The sequence below is a fragment of the Sitophilus oryzae genome, unplaced genomic scaffold (assembly GCF_002938485.1).
Source record: "Sitophilus oryzae breed Bouriz unplaced genomic scaffold, Soryzae_2.0 scaffold_1660_pilon_pilon, whole genome shotgun sequence".
NCBI classification, from domain to species: domain Eukaryota; kingdom Metazoa; phylum Arthropoda; class Insecta; order Coleoptera; family Curculionidae; genus Sitophilus; species Sitophilus oryzae.
In genome coordinates, this window is record NW_022146348.1 from 48,313 (window position 1) to 67,870 (window position 19,558).

General features: G+C 32.7%; 1 protein-coding gene across 4 annotated transcripts in view; it reads left to right on the top strand.

Annotated features, from left to right (window-relative positions):
* The first annotated feature begins 792 nt into the window (after positions 1 to 792).
* Positions 793 to 19,558, top strand: part of LOC115880932 (JNK-interacting protein 3) — an 87,633-nt gene continuing 68,867 nt past the window's right edge. Inside the window, exons 1-4 of one of the 4 annotated variants that reach the window (XM_030898264.1) lie at positions 793 to 983; positions 11,155 to 11,394; positions 11,451 to 11,577; positions 13,706 to 13,856. In XM_030898264.1, the coding sequence (XP_030754124.1) occupies positions 11,164 to 11,394; positions 11,451 to 11,577; positions 13,706 to 13,856 (509 nt within the window). In that variant the 5' untranslated portion in view covers positions 793 to 983; positions 11,155 to 11,163. Of the gene's footprint in view, positions 984 to 2,010; positions 2,105 to 11,154; positions 11,395 to 11,450; positions 11,578 to 13,705; positions 13,857 to 19,558 lie in introns of those variants that run through there. The other 3 variants (XM_030898266.1, XM_030898262.1, XM_030898263.1) reach the window with 3 other exon arrangements.

Consider the following 19,558-nt stretch of genomic DNA (forward strand, 5'->3'; position numbering starts at 1 on the left):
ATTTTAAATAACGTCAAAATGATAATGAAAGAAGGATAGCATCTAAATAGAAAAATAAAGAGGTTTTGGTTGAAAACGTTGGTGATTCAGTTTTAAAAGTAAAATGTAAAAAAATTAAAATAATCATACAGAAAGTTTTAATGCTTTTGGCCTTTACCTTATTAATTAATTGTTACCAGGTACTGCAATTGTTAATTTGAAGTTTAACTGATATAATCTTTTTCTTAACAGAACGGTTTTATAGACATATACGATAGCCTAAAGTGGGAGTTTGATTCACGCAGAACAAAGGCAATGAAGGATCTTTAATAAATAATATTTTTTTTTTTTTTTTTTTTTTTTTTTTTTTAAATATTTGGTTTTCTAATAAAATGTATAAGAACTTGTAAAACATTTTATTTTCGTATGACCTCTGCGTTGCTGTTGGAGAAACGACTAAATTTATTTTGATAAATGTATCGAAATACAAATAGAACATGTATATTTAGACTACCCAAATGTCTACTATTTATTCTAATCAGTACACATTTTTGGTTTATTTCTAACCAAACGCTTTTGTCCCGCTAATTTTATCTTCCAACGCACTGTGTGCTCGTCCGTCAAATGCAAAATAACTGTCACTGTCTAAAATCTTTAGCGCCAACTTTTCAACTCGGTCAGTAGACGACGTAAAAAAACTGACAATACAGGAAGATAGGAATCCAACTATCCTTATCTCTATATAGTATCCTTGACCTGTCCCCTCTCTTTCCATGTCTAAGATGAAGTGACATATGAAATGACTTGTGACATGACATTATGATGACAACTTGTCAGAAACAGAAGGGTGTATGAAAATAGAAAAATATTCCAAATTAATAATAAACTCTTAAAATACTTTTAATGTTTAAAGTTGCGTAAACGAAAATGAATGTTATAACAATCCACAACAGATACATTTAAAATATGTCGATCAAACTGTTTTGTGAGATTTTTAATTAAGGGTAAGAAAAGTTATTATAAGGCCTTGTAGACAATTCCATTTAGTGTGATAGTAAAAATAGAAGTTGTAAATCATATGAAATTGTATTCCTTCTAACACATAAAATATTATGTTTTGTTATTTAGTTATACAAAAATCGTGTAGTTTATATGTTTTCCTTTTAATTTCAATTTTTTGTTTTCTATATCAAATCAATACATACTTATAGTAGTTTACTTTTCATGATAATTTAACTAAGTTTACATTATTTCATCAGAAGACTAGTTTATGAGTCTAGTAACTGATAATTCAAATATTTAAGTTAAATGAACCTTTAGCACAATTGTTCATTTCCTTACCTTAGATTTCATTAATTAGAGAACTTCTATAACATTTGGTAAATCGCTTGTAGGCGTAGTTTAAAGCAATTGGAACAAAATTAATAATTTGCCTTTAAAATGATTACTCTCTTGAACAAGAATAAAGACACTATTAGATAAAATTAGTAATGATATGAATCGTAATTATATGCAATGTAAACATTTTTTATTTATATCACTAAAAAGAAACTAATAATTAATTTTGTTCAGTTGTAAATAAAAAATATATAAAATTGATAAAAGAATTAATTAAATGTTCTATGTGCCTAAATATATTATGCATTTAGTTAATAGTTAATACACAGATAAACAAAGAAATATGAATAGCTTGTCATTTTTCAGTTAACACAGTCTTGTAATTCTATCAATTATTGTATTTACATTAATTTTAATCCGCATTTACCTTAATATTTGGTATTTTAATTTAATATTATAAATAAACAACTTTTCACTCGAAATTACTCAACAACAAATATGTATTTATATTCGTCCTTTAAACTTTTATCTGTTTATACAATTTTATTTTGAACTGAAAATAATCATCTTGTTTATAAAGCTAAAATATGTTAATAAACAAAACAAAATAAATATTCCTCTATTAAACTTATTCTTGACAACATATGTATTTAACACACATCATCTAAGGCCAACTTTTCTGTATATAGATCGACTTTTTAGCTTAAATGTGTGTCGCGATTCGCGATCGACTTGTCATAGGCATAGTCTAAGGGAGAAGACGGGATGCAAAATGCATTCCAGCGAGGTATGGGTAGATAGATAGATAAGTTTTCGAGATATACAGGGTGGTCCGAATCAGTGGCGGACTAAGGGGAGGGAAAGGGGCGGTCCGCCCCGGGCCCCGTCTTTTAGGGGGCCTCCGCATCGTAATAAGTAATTTTTTATTCAACTGGCAAACAAGGCCAATATGTGTTCAGTAGTTATAAAGCAGTTTGTAGGTGGAGTATGCAAACCATACGTATACGCCAACTATAAACAGTATAAATCGAAGCAGATATTTACTTAATTATCAATTATCAGGCCCCAGTAATTGTCAATGGCATTTTCTATTTAGGAAATATCGAATAATTATTATTTTTTATATTATTTTCAGACTGAATTTATTTATTTTAACTTTTAAGTTATTTTTCAATGGTTTCAATATTTATTTTTACTGAATAAACATTACTGATTAGCAGTGAAAGAAGTTTTTGGTATAACGGGGGCCACGGGTCTGAGACAGCGAAGGGGCCCCTCGGATCTTGGAGGACTTACAAAATGGCAATATTTTGTCGCGGTATTTCCCTGGAAGCATTTTTAAGAAAAAAATATTTAAAATTTTTGGACGAAAAAAACTACCTGACAAAAAAATTTGTACAGCTTAAAAGTCAAATTTAGTGATTATCACAGCCCCTGTGACATAAAGAAAAGACATGTGGCTATCTATTTCAAAAATTAAATTGTTCAAATGTCATATAATAATGGCGGTAGCTGTCATGGAATTGAGCGATTAAAAAATTATCATAAATATTTTTTTTTTCAAATGGAAACCCACTTTTTTTATTTCACTAGTGAAAGGGTTTTCCAATTCGTTACGTTTAAACTAGACATATTCCTATACCTAAAATAAATCGTTTTTAAGTTATTTAAGATTTAGTTTGAAAACGTACAGAAAAATTTTACCTAAATTTGAAAAAAAAAATATTAATCCAACATGACATTTTAAAATAATTTCAATTTGTTAATAATATTAACAAATGTTATTATATTTTTAATTAGTTACATCAAATGCTAAAACTCAAATGGGTAATATTTCAATATATAGACATTGTAGTTCATTCACATTATGATTGTAGATCTTATGTTTACCTTTTCAACTGTCAAAAAATTTCCACTAAAGTTTCGTGGCGCCTCGAAAAAATTTCCGGAAATTTTTTCAGTTGCCATGGTAACTAGTCAACATTAAAGCATGTTATTGGTTGAAAAGTAGAGGTGTGAAATTTTCATAAATATTTTTTTTTTCAAATGGAAACCCACTTTTTTTATTTCACTAGTGAAAGGGTTTTCCAATTCGTTACGTTTAAACTAGACATATTCCTATACCTAAAATAAATCGTTTTTAAGTTATTTAAGATTTAGTTTGAAAATGTATATAGACATATTCCTATACCTAAAATAAATCGTTTTAGTTATTTAAGGTTAGTTTGAAAATGTATATTTTTCTTGATTTTATCTAGCTTCCCTTTGATATTAAGTGTAAAAACAGTCAGACAATTTATTTCCGTCTGTCAGAAAAATGAATTATTTGAATTTCCTATATTATAACTATACATCTGCTTAAAAGTTTAAAAAGTGTATTTATATAAATAATATATCTTGTATATCTTGTATTTTCATTTAGTGATATCTAATAGTTGATATTTTAATAATATACCGTAAGATCGAAAAAAAAACAGCGCAAAGTTAGCTTGGAAATGATGATCGATAATATACTGTCATAGGCTTCTGGTTAAAATCAAACATATACGCTTTAAAGCTAAATCTTAAATAACTTAATAATAATTTATTTTAGGTACAGGAACATGTACAGCCTGGGACACCCTGTATAAATACTTGAATTTTGTCAACCATTATACATACGTCACTCAATTTTTACAAAATGTACATTAGAAGTATATCATTATCTAAACAGACCGGGGCCACATTTAGCTTCGCCGCCCCGGGCCCCCGACAGTCTTAGTCCGCCACTGGTCCGAATCGTAATCGGGAAACTTCGCCAACATATTCTGCAGATAAAAATAAGTAAAAAAGTTTGTATAAAAAAATCCTGCGTTTTTTGAGATGCAGGTTGATGAAAATTCATTTTTATTTCGATTTTTTCCAAATAATTTCTGAACTAACGTCCATATATGGACGAAAATTGGCGTTTCGTTTTTTTAGTGATGGGAAAAACCGATTAGTTTCAATAATCGAATACATTAAAATCGGATTTCAATTTATTTTATTCTAGGATCGCTTGCGTTCGTCGCTCGTAACTCCTCACTTGCATCGCTCGTTCATAATCGAGCGATGTCGGTTATTTCAATAATCGAGTACTCGAGCGAATTCTCGATCGAGTTATCCCATCACTAGTTTTTTTACATGAGAAATTCGATTTCGATGCCAGTATGATTCCTACTGCTGGTAGGGGGCGCCACCTACATACGTTTTAACTGTGTTGAAGCGTAATAACTTTTTGACCGTAATTGTATTATACTATTGAGAAAAATATATTTTCCACCGTTTTTTAGGTAAAAAAAAGGTCTCTTGGTAAAAAATCTCTATCAGTAATGGTTCTCAAGGTATTAGGATTCATAAATCATTGACAAATATTAAACATGTTAGGGCTCAAACTCACTGACGACCAGATCGCAACGATCTGGCCGTCGGCTGGCCGGATGTATTGCGTTTTTAGCTGCGGCCAGATGAACGACCAGTTTCAACAGAGTTGTCAAATCTAACGATTTTTTACGTTTTACCAATTAGAAAATATTGTTTCAGAAATGTTAAAATATCCGAGTTAACTAAAAAGCGAAGTTGCTATTCACAACAAACAAAAAGCATTGTGTACGCGCGACCGACAAAAAGGGAGATATTCTGTTTCTTTTTTCTACTGATATGGCGCCCTTATCGACTTTAGAAGTAAATATATTAGGGCCATCGTAAAAAAAGATCGTCAGACACTGGCTCTAAATATAAGCAAGTAGAAAGTTTAGCTTCCAGTTATTTCAATGTTTACAATATAACGAAGAATCTACAACACTAATTACTTCTATTTTTATGAACGTTTAAGTTACTTTCTTATTTTTTTTTCAAAATAATGTATCTAGTAGAAATATAGTCTAAAGAACCCTGTTTGAAAAACGTTAAATTAAATATATTATTTAAAATACAGTTGGCCTCCTTGTACATGACTACAATACAACTAAAAAAACTAATTTAATAAAAAAAAACTAGTTGTTGTAGAAAAACTAAATATTATTTTTTTTTTATTTTTTAACATCGAAACTCAAAGGTATAATAACAGGTATCATACCAACCATAAATAGAGTAGGTATGTCATAAAAATGTTTTGAGTTTTTACTAGAATCGACTCTTGATAAAAAAAGGCATTAGATTTAAGTTTACCTTTGATCCAGTCTGTATACTTGGTATACTATTTCTTTGGATTTTCTGCACGTGTGCAAAAACTACACTAAAACACTATATTTTATAGAAAATAAAATATTGTGCCTTGAATTTGAGGGATTTCATCTGAAAAATTATTAATTTGGAAGAAAACCGGCAACAAGCGGCAGAAAATAGTAATATTTCCGTGCAGTCTTCTGGTCGCAACGACCAACGAACGGCCAGGACGTTAGTGTGCGCTATATCATTTGATTTAATGGTATTAGAGGAAGCTGCGGCCTGGCCGGTGCGACCTGGTCGTCAGTGTGTTCGAGCCCTTAACTGGATAGGTATTATAGTGAAATAATAAATTTGAAAATGTTTTTGTGTCAATGGTTCAACAAAAACTGTTTTTTCAACGAAACATTTTCTTTGCATTACAAATATCTTCAGAACTTGCTCCTAGCGATTTTTACCTTAAAAACGATTTATCTTAGGTATAGGAACATGTATACTTAAAAATTAACGAATTAAAAAACCTTTTCATTAGTAAAACAAAAAAAAGTGGGTTTCCATTTGAAAAAATGATTTATGATAATTTTTTAATCGCTCAATTCTATGACAATTTAATGACCAAATTTGGCACAAAAATACTGTGGCACCCGAGAATCTGGCTATTCCTTTTTGGTGGGGGTGGGGGGTTGGTAAGGGGGTTAAAAATTTAAAAAAATCGTAACTCCAAAATTACAGTAGCTAGCGAAACGCGGTTTTCAAATTAAGATTAGGAATAATATTTGCAACAAAATTTGTAATAACATCAAAATCAGTCAAAGTCGCAGTTTTCGAGATATTAACATATTTTAGTATGGGCGGCTATACGTGCCTCCCGGCGCCAATTTTTTAAGTTTTAGTTTGTGTAATGTAAATGTAAAGAACCGTTTAATAATATCACAGATTATACAGATTATAATCTTTGTTTTTTCTTTATTGTTTTTCGTGGTTCCAATTTTCGGAATCGGGCACTAGTTAGGTGACTAGTTTGCGCACATAGCACGCCCACTTATGGCCTCTAAAATTGTGCACAGCGCCTGACCGGCACAGTTATTAGAGAGATATCGGAAAACCGAATAGCGTCATCCAGTATTTACGCGTACCTTATCATGGTTACGATATGCGCGGGAGTCAACGCAACACCGCTAATAACGTTACCGCCTGACGTAATTTGCGGATCGATTACACCGCCGCTCTTTCTAAATAACCTCTGATAACGTTTTAAAAATTGCTTAAATGGGCATGTGCGGGTATTTGACAACCGGAGCCGACCGGCGAGATCTTTTATTTTAGGTTATGTTTGAATTGTTTTGAATTATTGCTTTAGTTTTATTAGGTAATTTGATATTTAAGTAGCTGGGATTAGTTTTAATTAAATAAATATGGCTCAAAATATGGATTCCACCTCTTCTAATACTAAAGAACCTATAGAGTCTTAGGTTTACAGCAGATGACGACTTAGCCCTTCTAAGAGAATTTGTTGCTTGTTGTCCTAAACCCATTGGCAGACGTTGAACAATAAAGCACTGGAAATAAGCACTTTAGCCCTTTAGTTTTAAAATACCTAGTAAACAAAACAATTTCAAAATTTTAAATTCAAAGTTAGGTTAGAATTTTAGAATAAGTGGGAGGGGGGTTAATCTCTGCGACCTTAGAGATCTATTGTGTCCCCCTTTCTTGAGTTATAACTCATCATACAGTCCCAGGACTTCCTACGGAGACCCGTGTCCCTCAGCGTCGAGGAGCTACGAAACGGTAGCTTGTGTCGCTTGTTGGGTTTAGATGTAGGAGGTAGGCTCCCGACCCTTGGAGGAGGTGGTAGAGGTGGTAGCTTGTATGTCACTTGCGGAGGATGGTCTCACGCAAGTGTCAGCCACCTCTCCTGTAGTTCTCTTTGGGTTTGGCCCCTTGGAACTTTCATTGTTACTGTTCCCAGTGTCGCTAGGGGGTTTCCCCACAGCTTCACCGGTGATGTTTTTATTACTATTATTACCAGATCTCTCATAGGTGTTCCTAATGAGTCGCTAGGGACAGTCGGTCCACTTCTACAGAGCCCCCGCATGTAGAAGTAAGGGGTAAAATACAATGGGGTGCCCCCCGGTGCCCCAAGGTTGAGGCTGTCCGTAGCCCCGCCCGGTATCGTTATATGTCTTGGTGCAATTCCCTGGCCACGACACTACAGTCAGGGACAAGACGATGAGTGAGATGCTTCTTAGACCAAGCCAAGTGCTAGACGGGATTCCCCCCAGCACCTGACCAGGAGCTTCCCCACCAACGACAAGGCCTTGCATCTCCTAGGGGAAGAAAGTTAGGTTAAGTTTAAATAGCGGACGCGACGCGATCAGAATTCTTTCCGATCCGATAACTATAAATGAAGAGAGTTAATACCACCTCACGTAAAGGAAATAACACCTGGCCTTATTAACGTCCATGCACGCTATTCGTTTTAGCGATATCTCTCTATTACGCTGTTTATTGTTATTTTACGCGAGTTTATTTTTGCGCACAGGAAATTTGACTCGTTTGCACATCGTCATAAAAAACAATTTTCGTACCACGAATTAGGGACAAGATTTTTATCTGTATACTTATAGGATACCTAATCTGTGATAATATATTCTGTCTTTTTATATATCTATTACATAAGTTATAAATCATAATAGAATAAGAATACCATACCAACTAAGTGAAATTAGTTAAGAAAGATAAGAATTGGCTATAACTCAGGCTTTAGAAAAAAACGGAGGACACAATCTGATTAAAGCCGGAGTCTCATGCATCCGAAATCCGATGGTACGACATCCGAAATTTGAAGTTATCGTGTGAAATAAAAAAAGCCTGTCACATACATCCGAAAGTTCGTTCCGAAATTTGACAGTTTTAACATTTTTCTGCTGCGCTGAATAGAGATTCATGTCATGTTTTATTGGAGAAACACTTATAAAAATAACTTCCTCGCCAAATATCCCGAAATTGCCCACTTCCCACTAAACTTGTTTTTAAAAACAAATGTTTTCATAAAAAGTGAGGTTAAAAAACACACGATATCGTACAAAAGTTAAACAAAATTTAACTTTATACGACGTCGGATGATTAGTTAAAATTATCGGATAAAAATTGTTGTCAAAATATTTCGACCAATAGGAGCACCGTCGGATCGTCGTGTCCTCGGATTTCGGATGCATGAGACTCCGGCTTTAAAGGCTGACGCTCACTAGACGGAAGCGCGCCGCAGCGCACGGTAGCGCGGCGAAAAGGAATTTTTATAATACATAGTACTAGTACCGTATGATCGAATAAAAACGGCGTCAACGATGGCTATGAAATGAAGATCGCTGTCATTTTATATGTAAAATTATATGGGAAATGTCATCGATCGTCATTTCCAAGCCAACTGGACGCCGTTTTTTTTCGATCATACGGTACTTCCAGCATGATGGAATTGGGACAATTTTTAAAATAGCCGAAATTTGTTTTTTTCCAAATATCTAGTAAGCCGTGGACTTTTTTAAAAATTTGAAAGGCGCATATTTATGACACCACAACACTGCATTTTTATCCCTATTTAACCGATTCTCTATCTCCAGTAGAACATCGTAGAAAACTCACCCTGTATGTTATATTTGTTTACCATTAGTTATGGAGCCCTTGCCGAACGCATTCTGAACGCTAAAGCAACGTCTAGAAGAATTTATAACCCAACAAAACCAACAGTAAAAACCACTTTCCCAGTTCAAATTCTGCTTTAGCGTTCACAATACATTCGGAATGGTCGTCGCATAGAATGGCCTTTCCTTAGCCATTATTATTATAAATTTGTACTTATTTTTAGTAGTGGGAACTATCGAATGAATACTATCGAAACATTCGATAGTTGCAATTCATTCGAATAATTCGATAGTTAGTAAGAAAACATTCGTTGAAAACTATTCGAATAAAAAATATCGAATGGATCCGTCATCTGCCTTGAAATATTGTATTCTAGTAATTCGGCAGCAAAAACCATTCATTTATACAATTCATTCATTTATGAAATTCATTTATTCGTCAGGATCGATTATAATAAAATATTAACTGAATTTTAGTTGTCGCCCGGCGACGTAGGTTTCTTTCCGAGAAACCCGACAGCAGTCGGTGGCAATGCTATGAAAGAAGCCGGCATCTTTGATTTTTTGCGGAGTCAGATATAGATAAGGACACATTATTTTTTTTATTGAGGTGCTAGTATTTACACAGAAAATACATTATGAAGGGCGCTGTTGCCATATTTTGGCATTAGTTGATATTAGCAAAGAATATTATTGTTTGGCTTTAGTTAGTTAGGGATAGTATGTCTATATATTCTGCATTTTTTTTTATTAATATTCTGTTGTTACACTGCAATAATACTTGTTATTTTGGATGTAAGAACATGAAAGTGATTTTTAATGTTTTTAAGCAAAGACTGGTTTAATAAATAATAATAACAGTAATAATTTGTTATACCTATTAACAACAAAATTTAAAATGATTTAATATCAATATTTTTTTAAGTAGTAGCAAAATATAAACAACAAATTAGATGTCAAAATTATTTATATTAGATCCTATTTAAAAATAATATAGTCTTTAAATTTTTTGGCAACGTTGGTTTGTTAAATAATAATAATTACAGAACTAATTTGTTATATTAACAACAAATTTTAAAATCATGAAATATAAACATTTATTAATTTTCTAAGCATGCAGTGTAATGGAACGAAAATATAAATAAAAAATTAGAAATCAAAATTATTTATATTAGGTGCTTTATATCTCTATTTAAAAATTATATTAATTAATTATATTACTTTTACTGGCATTTACTTTAAAAAATAAATGAAATATTTCTTCGCAAAAAACTACATGTAAGAGAATTAGCATAAACAAAATACAAACATCGTTAACTTTTTTTTAAAATTGGCACGTGTAAAACTTTCATTTTAATTTCTCACCCCATAGTTTGAGTTCGATAACCATTTACTTAACCACATTACTTTAATATGATTATTAAGTTCAACTAATTCATATTATTAAAACATCTAAAATACAAATATGTACTTTTAAAATTAATTTAAGTTCATCTCATCTCTCTTAAAAATTGCTACTTCTCAAAATTTCCCATTAAAAAATAGACCATATACCATATAAAATTAAATAATTGAAAGATCGGACTACGGAAAACCACACAACTTTTCGGAAAAATTTTGACCACCTGCACATGCACACAATCGTCAATAAATAAAATTAAAAAATAACTACTATTTTAGTATTTTAACTATTTTAGTAAACGCAAAAATAGCACAGTATTTATACGGTGAAGTTATAAAAATTTGGAAGAACTAATAATGCACTGACGCATACAAAAATCAAACGAATACTAAATTTCATTTGTCAAAAGCATTCGATAGTCGTGGCTCAACGATAACCATTTAGTCGCACAGCGAGGTTATCACATATGCTTTAGTATACAAATGAATGAATGATTTTATTCGAATAAAACCATTCGATAGTTGAAATCATTCATTCATTAACCATTCGATAGTCTAATTCATTCGATAGTTCCCATCGCTACTTATTTTACCTAGTTTATTAATTTAGATCATAAAAATGGACATGTCACATTCGAGTGGTAATATGAGTATTGGTGCAGAAGTAGTCTATGGAACACACGAAGATTCTCATGTTGTGATGTCCGAGAAAGTTCAGTCTCTTGCTGGAAGTATATATCAAGAATTTGAGCGTATGATAGCTCGTTACGATGAGGATGTTGTAAAAACTTTAATGCCGTTGCTTGTAAACGTTCTGGAATGTCTGGATGCAGCGTATCAACAAAATCAGGTTACTAAAAATATAATTGATAGTTTTGTTTGTTTTGATACCAATTTTTATCCAAGGAACATGATGTGGAACTTGAATTACTTAGAGAGGATAATGAACAACTTGTTACACAATATGAGAGGGAAAAGGGAGCGAGGAAAGCATCCGAACAAAAACTTTTAGAGTATGAAGATGCAGCAGAAGGTAAGTAAATAAGATTGACATAGACAAAAGATACTGGTGTGAGATTAATTTTGAAATTTTGAATTGAAATCTTAAATTTACAAAGAAATGTTTACCTAATAAACTGAAAAAAATATATACAGTGTGACCCACTCAAGACCGGGCACCCTCCATAAAATCTGTGTTTATAGTCCGATTTTGATGATTTTTTTTTCAAATATAAAGTTTCAAAAAATGTACTTTAGGGCTCAATGTCATGTTATTTCACAAAAAACAAGGCCTACTTAATAAAGTTTTTGTGGTGAAAAATTTGCAAAATCATATTAGCGATTTTTTTTCAAAAAATTTTAGTACACCCCTACATTCGGCATCCCCCAAAACAGTTCTGTACCAAATTTCGTTTAAAATTATTAATTATTAATAATTTTGCAGTTAAATTAAATAATTCCCTATTTTTGCCAATTTAACGATGAGTTTCAAGTAACCCTTTGAAAAACAATCCACGATAACGAGTTTTATTACAAACAATGATAAAAATACTATAACCGAATAATAAGTTAAACATATTCAAATAATTCTAGTTGCTTCTACCAGCCCTCCATTCAGTTCAATACATTTGTCGCATCTTTTTCTTAGATTAACAGTTACATTCCTAAGCTGCTGTGGTGTAATATTTGCAGAAGCCTCTGTAATTCTAATACGTAATTCATCTACAGATTGAGGTCTAGACTTTGTAAACTTGTTGCTTTAAGAAACCCCAAAGAAAGAAATCAAGGGGTGTTAGGTCCGGGGATCTCGGTGGCCACTCAATTAGCGGGCTATTTCGACCTATCCACTTATTTTCAAAATTTTCATTTAACCATTCCCTGACAACTGCCGCGTTATGCACAGGTGATCCGTCCAATTGAAATTTTAAATTCAAACGGGTTTGGCATGGTAAATTATGTATTGCATCCCAAAAGTCATTAATCAGAAAATTCAAAAACGTTGGACTATTCAAATTTCTCTCAAAAAAATATGGACCAATGATTCTATCATCAAGTATGCCACACCACACATTTAATTTCTGAGAATACTGTCTTCTTGTATTGATCACCCATTCAGGGTTTTCGACTGCCCAGAATCGCGAATTTTGAGAGGATACTACTCCGTTTGTACTAAATGTTGCCTCATCACTAAATAAAATTTCTTTTAAGAAATTTCTATTATTTAAATACTCTGCTTGAGCCCATAAGCAGAATTCTAATCGTCTAACATCATCTCCGTTTTCCAAAGTGTGTAAAATCTTTGGTTTAAAGGGTTTAACTTTATTAGTTCGCAAACATCTCCTAATATTTTCCCTTGGTATATCCAAATCAACACTGGCGCCTCTAATGCTTGCACGAGGATTGTTACGAAAATATTCTAATATTTCCTCATTCCGCCTATTTATTCGATGTTCCGGCCTTCTGTTTTTTAGTAAGTATTTTGACACACAACCAGTTTCATTAAAAACTCTATTTATTCGTTGAACCGTGCTTCTACTTACTGCAGGTCTGTCGGGATGTCTGTTGTTAAATTCTCTGGCAGCTTCTCCTGCTTGAAGATAGTTATCACCCACTAAACGAATAATTTCAATTTTATCCCTAATATTTAATTGTTCCATAATGCAAATAATATTTCTTGATACAACACTTTTCTGCGTGCTATTAAATTAATATTCAATTCTACGCTGCAAGAATTGACAGCTAATAAAACCCATTGTTGTGGATTGTTTTTTTCAAGGGTTACGTGATAACTCATCGTTAAATTGGCAAAAATAGGGAATTATTTAATTTAACTGCAGAATTATTAATAATTAATATTTTTAACGAAATTTGGTACAGAAACTGTTTTGGGGGGGATGCCGAATGTAGGGGTGTACTCAATTTTTTGAAAAAATCGCTAATATGATTTTGCAAATTTTTCACCACAAAAACTTTATTAAGTAGGCCTTGTTTTTTTGTGAAATAACATGACATTGAGCCCTAAAGTACATTTTTTGAAACTTTATATTTGAAAAAAAAATCATCAAAATCGGACTATAAACACAGATTTTATGGAGGGTGCCCGGTCTTGAGTGGGTCACACTGTATATTTGCTTTTTGTTAATTTCATTACATTTCTTAAGGCGAACGCAAGGAACTTACATCAAGATTGGAAGCTCTAGAGTCTATTGTTCGTATGTTGGAACTTAAACATAAAAATTCTATGGAACATGCTAGTAGATTGGAAGAACGGGAAACAGAATTAAAAAAAGAATATTCTAAGTTGCATGAGAGGTAAGAAGCATTGGTTATCTGTATAGGAATTCAGCGGTTCTGCTGAAGTTCTAAAGATCCAAAATATGTTCTAGATGTTTTGCACATTAATGTTAAATTAATTTACAATGACCTCATGTTTTAAAATATACTAAGTGACATTGAAAATAGAATACCCACTAAAAATTGTTTAATTTTAATAATCTTTTGTACATGAATGTAGGTTGACAAAAGGCGTAAATGATCAAAATTTGGAGTGAAAATATTGGCTCGTTACCTTGTCCTTGTTAATAATGTGTTGGACCAACTCGATGTTCTATACATTTGTTGAGCCGTCTGGGCATGGAACTAATCAGATGATTTATGTCTTCTTGCGGTATTTCAACCCATGTTAACTGTATTTCATGCCGAAGAGCTTCTAGTGTCTGAGGAGGATGCGGTAAGTTTGTCAGTCTTCTACCCATGATATTCCATACATGTTCAATTGGTGAGAGATCTGGAGATCTTGGTGGCCAGGGTAGGAGATTAACTTGGGTATTATGTAAGCGGTTCACAGTTAATCGAGCAACATGGGGACGGGCATTATCTTGTTGAAATATAGGATCGTGGAGCGTTCGTAAGTATGGTAAGAGATGAGCTTCTCCACAATTTCCTCAATATAGCGTTGGGCTGTCATATTACCTCGAACAAATACTAGAGGTGACCTGCTCCCATATGCGATTGCTCCCCAAACCATAACTCCTAGAACTTGGTTTACATGCCTCTCCATGAAAAACTGTGGATTCCGCCATTCCCCACGGTATCTTCTCACTCGCGCCCGACCGTCGTGCATTCCCAAACAGAATCGCGACTCATCACTAAAAACGATAGCATTCCATTCTGCGCCCCATTCTTGTCGGGCTCTGCACCACTCTAGACGTTGTCCTCGATGTTCAGGGGTCAATGGTAAAACCCAATGAGGCCGAAAAGAAAACAGCCCAAAAGACCGTATTCGTCGGTAAACAGTTCGCATCGTGATGAGTCTTCCGTGTTCCGTAAACCATTGGTTAGCAATTGCTCGGGAAGTGGCCGAATGGTCTCTGATAGCTAGTTGCCTTAAACGGTGATCTTGACCCTCAGTGGTTAATCTTAGACGCCCTGTACCTCTGGCACGATGTTCACGGTGTTATTGAAAGTAAGCTCTACAACAATTGGCAACAGTGCAAACACTTCTATGGACCCTATCAGCAATCTCTCGAAATGATAATCCTGCCTCCCGCAAACCTACAATCCGACCCCTATCAAAATCACTGAGTTGTCTAAAATTGGCACGTTTACGTATTCTAGGCATTATAATAAACTCAGAAAAATACCTGAAACTACTCTGTAGCAGAATAAGTAACAAATTGTGCGAAAGCCAGGTCTGTATTGGATGACTGGAATTTTAACAAAAACATGTATAGCACAAAAACTAGTGTGTTGACGGCGTTCAAATTATAATCATTTCTTATCCATACAATAATAAACATGCTTACAAACATTCATTAAAATTAAATAATATTTAGTGGGTGTTCTATTTTCAATGTTCCATATAGCATTTCTGAATTAGGGGGAGTGCTTGCAAATGTGATATATTCAACGAATGCCTAGTCAATAGGGAGGTTGCAAAAATTGTAACATATATATTTTTTTAGATAAATGCATAAAAAACCTAATATATAACAACATACTAAAGGAAAAATTTAAATACATGCAATAATATTTAAAAAAAAACACGATTAAAGTTCAAATTTTAACGCACGCGGCTAAACGCTTTTCTATTGATTTAACGTCATCACAGCGATAACCAGCCACGTCGGTCGGCACGACTAAGTACTCTAAAACCGTTTCTCGTCCTTTTTTACGATAGCTTAAATAAATAAGTGTTTATACGCATAATGGAACCAGCATTTCAAAAAGCCCAGGTAGATGTACCAATGACATGAGATTTTTGCATGAGTAGACAGAGTCAAACTCATTCAACTCAACAATTCACTCAAACATAAGCAAATGGTAGCTGATTTATATTTTGAGCGGCATCCAGAGCGCGAGCAACCAAACCCAGCTATTTTTAAAAGGGTAGAAGATAGTTTAATCAATTTTGGATCTTTTCAAAAACCGCGTCCGAAAAATTATCAGAAAGAAGATGAAGAAAATCAAAATCAATAATAGTTTGTTAGACGCAATATAACATTCTAACATATTATATTTCTCAAAATTTTCAAATTTACTCATTTTTTCATTATTTAAAATACACACACTTCAGTCTGTTGAAATGAAATGTTCCGCATCCATCAAAGGTATGTTCCGATCACCATGAAAACCGTTTACTTTGTTACTCGGCGCGGCATACTATCTACTAAGTGGATATTTTATGGAAAATTTGAAATATTGAGGTTAATAGTGAAAATAAATAGAAAGTGTTATATATTTTCGAGAAGCCCATGCTAAGCTGAATAAGAAAATTTAAAAATATACAGGGGGTTCTATTTAAAAAAAAAACATAAATATAGTTAATATAGTTAAAATATTTTTTCGAAAAAAGTTTGACTACGCCACTGCATTCTACACAGAAAAGTACCTTTAGAATGTATAATTAATTTTTCCGTGGTTGCTGAAATAAACAAACTATCGAACATCTTCAAAAAGTACAAAATTTGAGAATCCCCCTGTAGCTTCGAAACCGATCAAGATAGCCACGATCCGTTTGCGCCATTGTAATTTTTTCAAAAAAAGAACCCGAGACTGCAGTATCAAAATTTGAATATTTCTCACGGTTTTCTAGATACCCTATAGAAACAACCAAAATGGTCCACCCTGTACACCTCGTGAAAAACCCTGGGGTTGTCCCTCGTCCCGAAAGTACACTCGTCCGAAAAAACACACATTAAATAGGAAATTATTATCATTCGCCACTCGTTCACTCATAGCTTCACAAAATTGCAAGCAACGATCAAAATCGTCTTCGTTGAGTTCTTGTACCAACTGAATTTTGTACGGGTGGAACTTTTTTAATATCCTTTGGACACTTTCAGGCCGGCCTCAGATCATTTTCTTTAAATGGAACCAGTTACGTGAAATTTTGCTACTAACTCGCGTACAATTTTGCCATAAAGGTGTTTATCCAAAAAAATCCTTATGGGTTTTTCGCCACTGCACTGCAAGAAAAACTAACAAAATAAAATAGTTATTTTTTGTAAACACTTCTGCGTTAAACCTAAACGGACGCTGCTTGTCAGAAGTTGTGTTTACAGTAATAAAAATTTGCCTAACAAAGAAAAAAATGCTTAACGTTTCGGAAAGTTTTCTCTTTCCGTCGTCGGAAGCAAAAAAATATAAAGAATCAAGAAAAAAACTATTTAAAATATTTAAATTGAACTATTCGAGAACACTTTACTTTTTGAAACAGATACGTCTACAAGAAATCGTTGACGTTCTGTTAAAATGACATTATATTAAGTTAAACTTCAAAATTAACAATTACTACCTGATAATTACCATAGATAAATGCAACAAGTTTAGATTGGAAAGTGCCCATAAGGACTATGTAAACACTATTTGGCGCTATTCTTGCAACGGTCGCGACCCAAAACTTTTGAAAATTTCGGAGCGGTTCGGCTTTTTCCGGAATTATATCGCCAAATATTGTTTATTCAAATTTATTATTATTTTTGTTTAATTTTATAAATAAAAGACATTGTGTTGCATACAAGAAACTTTATTTTATATAAGGACGCATGCATGAAATACCTATGAAACATTGGAAACCGACGTTATGCCACGATCCACGATGTGGTTTTTGCAGTTCACAGCACAGCTTTTTAAGTTTTTAATGCCACTTTTTCACAATTATCACCGGTTGGAGTAAATAAAACTTGAATTAAACTCACGAGATAGCAATTATTACTTTGAAATTAGACGCTATAAACACTTTTCGGAATTTCTTTAATGAGAGCGGTATGGATGTTGAAAGATTATTATGATTTTTGAAGATTCTGACTTTGACAAGAGAAAATTATTTCTGTTTTTGTTTGCCGTTGTTCTTAGCGACCGCTATAGCAGCGCCAGATCGCGTATAACGGTCGCGACCCAAAATAATTTCGCCACCTAAAATTTTTACTGGCTTTCCAATCTAAACTTGTTGCATTTATCTATGATAATTACTTAATAAGGTAAAACCAAAAAACCCAAACTTTCTGTATGATTATTTTTAAATTTTACGTATGTTATGTTTATTTATGTTATGTTCTTTAAAATCAAAGAAGCGATTGCCATACATTACTAACATCTACAGATGCATGAGCAATACATTTATTTTGATTAGATTGAATTAAAAAAGCCTCTTTTATTTTTCTTTTAGACTATCCACCATATTTTATTGACAAAACATTAAACGAAATACAAACCCCAAATCATAGACACAAAGATAACAATACACAATATATACAACTTACAATTCCATACATACGAGGCGTTTCGGAAAAAATAAGAAGGATAGGAAAACAATATAACATACAAACATCTTTCAAAACACAAAATACACTTAGATCAATTTTATCACATACTAAACCAATGAATACAGAACAACAAACAAAAAATGTAATATACCAAATACCCTGTGAATGCGATAAATTTTACATTGGTGAAACATCTAGACCCTTAAATGTTAGAATTAAAGAACATAAAGATTATTTAAGAAAGGGAGATTTTCACAAATCTAAGATTTGTCAGCATTCATGGGACACAGGGCACAGAATAAATTTTAATAACGCCAAAATTATAATGAAAGAAGCGATAGCCTCTAAAAGAAAAATAAAAGAGGCTTTTTTAATTCAATCTAATCAAAATAAATGTATTGCTCATGCATCTGTAGATGTTAGTAATGTATGGCAATCGCTTCTTTGATTTTAAAGAACATTACATAAATAAACATAACATACGTAAAATTTAAAAATAATCATACAGAAAGTTTGGGCTTTTTGGTTGTACCTTATTAAGTAATTGTTATCAGGTAGTAATTGTTAATTTTGAAGTTTAACTTAATATAATGTCATTTTAACAGAACGTCAACGATTTCTTGTAGACATGGCTGGGAAACTTAAATGGAAATGACAGTTCATTAAAAATAGTTTTTCCTCCAAGATGCAGAGGCGCAAAATATTAAAACTGTCAATATTAACAATGCAAATGTCAATATGTGACAATAATAAAATTTGATTTTTTAACTGTCACTCAGAGACGCTTTTGTTGTGATTTTACGGTTTGATTTCGTTTGGATTTCGTTTTGATTTGTCGAATTATTGTAAAATTAAATTCCTTCAGATTTTTTGCCAGTATTCTGTTTTAGACAATGTTTTTTTAAAATGTTGGGACAATTTGTGTTTTGTATAGACTCTTAATTATTTTTTATCATGGAGTTTAATTGTTGTACACCTGGTTTCCGAAGGATACAGTGGTAAGTAAATTAAACATATCTACTTACAGTTATAGATTTTTTAAATTAGTACTGCTAATAAATGCTACTTGCAGAGCAGTTATTTAATGTTTTTTACGGTGCATGTAAGGAATTAAGGACGCGCGTTTTATATTAGCATGATCAGTAGATGATTACATCTGATTTAATTTGTTTTTATTATTTCAGGTCTCAAACGGAAACAAACTGGGAATCTTGCCTACACCAAAATTATATAGCCGTTTCCAATTCA